The 3,599-nt window shown below is 43.4% G+C and overlaps 1 protein-coding gene across 1 annotated transcript in view; it reads right to left on the bottom strand.

Annotated features, from left to right (window-relative positions):
• Npas3 (neuronal PAS domain protein 3) overlaps positions 1-3,582 on the bottom strand; it is an 828,669-nt gene extending 825,087 nt beyond the window's left edge. Inside the window, exon 1 of the mRNA XM_048798441.1 lies at positions 3,512-3,582. Coding sequence (XP_048654398.1) covers positions 3,512-3,582 — 71 coding nt within the window. The remainder of the gene's footprint in view (positions 1-3,511) is intronic.
• Between the last annotated feature and the right edge of the window lie 17 nt (positions 3,583-3,599).

Raw genomic sequence — 3,599 nt, forward strand, 5'->3', positions numbered from 1 at the left:
TCTCTCTCTCTCTCTCTCTCTCTCTCTCTCTCTCTCTCTCTCTCTCTTAGGGGGACTGGAAAGCTCGGCTGCTGGCGCAACAACGCCACTCAGTTGCAGTTTCAAACACTTCCCTTCTCTGGAGTATCGCAGCCAGGAGGAAGGAAAGAAAGACGAGAACTGGGAGGCCACGGGAGTGAGCTGGGGCAGGACAGGGTCCCGGGCGCACCTTTGGAAGCAGCGGGAATAAACGTGGGGCAGGGATTTGGGCTTGTGCTGGCCCGGGCTAGCGGCCGGGATAGTCCTGTGGGCCCGCGCAGCTGCAACACAGGCACCTAGTGGCTCTGGCGTTTTCAACAGAGTCCCCAAAGCCAGAGTATCTGCATTATTCAAGCACGTACAAATATGCAGACCCAAGGGTTTACAGGTGAATCCCCAGTGGTTAAAACGCAATTACGTAAAACGCTTTTCCCGACTCAGTTCCCGGTACCTGAGACCAGACTGCTTGCCTCTGGGGATCTAACCGGGCCGCCTCCCCATTTTACAGCTCAGCAAGGCCTAGAGAAAGAGCGATTTGGTGAAGGTCCAGCGCTGGAATCCTGTTACCTGGGTAGACCCTAGTCAGTGCGTTTTCTCCGCTAAGCCACTCTGCAGCAGGAGAGCAGTTTTCTACGCAGAGACTTGGGTCAGTCATATGTCAACCAGGCATAAAGAAAGGACTCCCAAAGCTTTTCCACTTTTAATGAATGAAAGAGCCTGATAGAAAACACCAGTCCTACGCGAGGTTTTGCATTTTGCTTTTTAAACTTTAGGAAAAATAAATACAAGACCTGAAAAGGAGGCCCCTGTGATCCTACCATTCAGTGAAGTAGGGCTGGAACTTGGAAACTTCCATCTAAAGCATAAGTGTTTTTCGAGGGGGCAGAGGTGTTTAATTTGCATGATGATGTTTGAGTTCTCTTTGGAGTACACGCTACAGGTAGGAGAAAATGAGAATGAGAAATGAACTGGAATAGAGACTGTTGTCTACAAGATACAAAGTGACTGGAAGAGAAGGGGGGAAAGTTGCCAGTTGGAAGCTCTGGCTCCAGGACAGCAGTCTAGGGCATTTCTGCCCCAAGATGACAAATGAGAGAAGCTTGTGTTCTCCCAACAAGCAGGCTCTTTTGCATGAAAACGCCCCACTCCTGTCACTCTCTTATAGACTCCCCAAAAGTACTTAAAATATTTTGGGTGTGTGTGAAATGATGTGTCACCATTCACTTTAGCATACACATCCAAGTCTGGAGGTAGTAACTAAGTCTGACCCTCAGAGTTCCTGAAGCCTGACAGATAGTTGGTGGCGCACAATGCTGGCTCAGACCTTACCTCAAATACCTGCCAATAATCTTCTTGCCCCACATGATTCACTCCTCTGCCCCAAATTTAACTAAAATTAAAGACAGTAACAGGTGTCATCATATCTGAGTAACACCGCCAAAGAAAGCTACATTTTTTTACATCATCTTCCCTTCTGTCAATATAAGAAAACATAAAAAGGGAGGGAGGGAATAATACATCTCAAAAGCTAGAGTTTACAGGTGATTATTTTTTATCTTTAGAACTATAGTGGGACTCAAATGTTTGACAAGAAGCCCAAATTCAAAGACAAAAAGGTGGAGGGCTCCAGAGCAACTTTCAGTATGGAGATGGCAGGGACCATGGGGAACTGCCACTGGATGCTTCTAACTTGAAAAAAAAAAATGCCTCAAGATAATCTTTTTTAAGGACAACACCAACACTCAGAGCAAACCTAAAGGCTAAAAATTCATAACTGTCCCCTATGCCCAATTTTATTATCTTTTAGTTTAGCTCAAGTTCCCCAGAGGTCCCTGAAATCTTCTAAAGGCCATCTGACATTTCTGACCCTTGACTCCCTACTTCACAAACCACACTATTGTGACCATTGCCTGCACTTCCTAGTTAAAGTGATCACCAAATTCTATTGTCATTTAAATGTTTTATAAATGACAAAAAATACCTGACCATGAAAAGGAAAAATCTAATTCTTTTCCAGTCCTTCATGTTTGAAAGACTCCCACATCTTTTGTATTAAAGGTTCTTGTCATCACTGAAGTAAAACAGGGCTAAAATAATTTAAGTCAAAAATCACCTTGTCAAGGAATAGCCCCTTTTTGAAATATTTTTAAGATTCCTTTTAAAACTTCTGACAATAAGCAGAGCATATAATGAAGTCTTCTTTAGAATATTTGCATTACTGGGCATGAACTTGGCTAACACTCAGTGTGTTATGCAAAATCTGCTCTGGTCACTGGGCCCTTGGTTAGAAGACACAAAATATGGCAATGATAGATTATCTTAACCTTTTCAGTTTAAATACTGTTGGTTCAAATCAAAGGTTCTCAAATCAATGAAGTTTCAAATACAAGGTAAAAATAGGAACTGTTATTTGAATTATGCATTGTGTATATTTTAAGTTAAATGCCATTGGCAAATCTCTCAGATGTTTAATCGTGTGCAATCTGGGAAACACAAATATTTAATTTCACACTTTCATGTGCTCTTTTTTCTTCCATCTTCAGTAAAATTGAACCCCACAAATGGAGAGCTTACTTTTCTTATTACATTGTTAGTTTTTCTCAGCGAATTTTTATGGATTACATTTTCAATAAAATCTTGGACCATCGAAAGTTGTCCTTATGGAAAAACTTTAGAGTTCTAGGGCTGGTAGTGGAGGTCATTTCTCTCTCTCTCTCTCTCTCTCTCCCTCTCTCTTTTTCCTAATTGAATCAAAGAATGTTTACTATCTCAATGTCACATCCATATTTTTTAAAATCTACCAATATGTTTAACAGAAATGCAAACAAGTATTACTTTTAAACTTCCATCCAACCACCAAGCCTAACTTTGTAAAATTAGTTTCCTAAATTGTATCTCGGAATTTTATCCATTTGCATTATAATGCATTTAAGATGAATACTTAACAGCGCCGAAGGGACTCGGATTTCATGCTGTATATCCCTGTAGTAACAGGTGACATGATAACACTACTATGTAGAAATGCAAGTCTACCGCTACACGTGAAAATCGGTCCTATTCTGTTTGGAAACAAATGATCAATCAGCCTCCGGTGATCAATTGCCCTCCTGGTTGTTGGTCAGCGCCGATCCGCACCCGGCAAAGGCATTGAGAAAATTCTGCTGGAAGGGGAACAAGGATCCCAAACTTTGCAAAAGCACCTTGTGCGGCGTCTCAGACTTCGCTGCAACTCCTTCGCTACTCGGGACTGAGGTTCTAGGTTTGGGGCTAGACAGAGGGCAAAGGATGATTTCACTTCGCCAGTGCACTGGAGTGCTTTTCAATTCGGACTGTGGTTTTTTTTTTTTTCTTCCTTCTCTATAGAACGAGAAGAAGGCAAAGTGAGCCCTGGTGGTGTGCATGTGTGTTGTGAGGCACAAAACAGGAGCAAAGTGAGTCCCACCCCAGCACCCCGGGGCGGGGGCACTATCCCAGCTCAGGCGGGACTACTCACCGCTGCTGGTAGGATGTGATGCCCTGGACGTTCTGCGGGGTACCGTTGGCGGCGGCGCCGGCCCTCCCCATGCCCTGTCTCTTATACA

The sequence above is a fragment of the Marmota marmota genome, unplaced genomic scaffold, assembly GCF_001458135.2.
Source record: "Marmota marmota marmota unplaced genomic scaffold, marMar, whole genome shotgun sequence".
Lineage (NCBI taxonomy): Eukaryota > Metazoa > Chordata > Mammalia > Rodentia > Sciuridae > Marmota > Marmota marmota.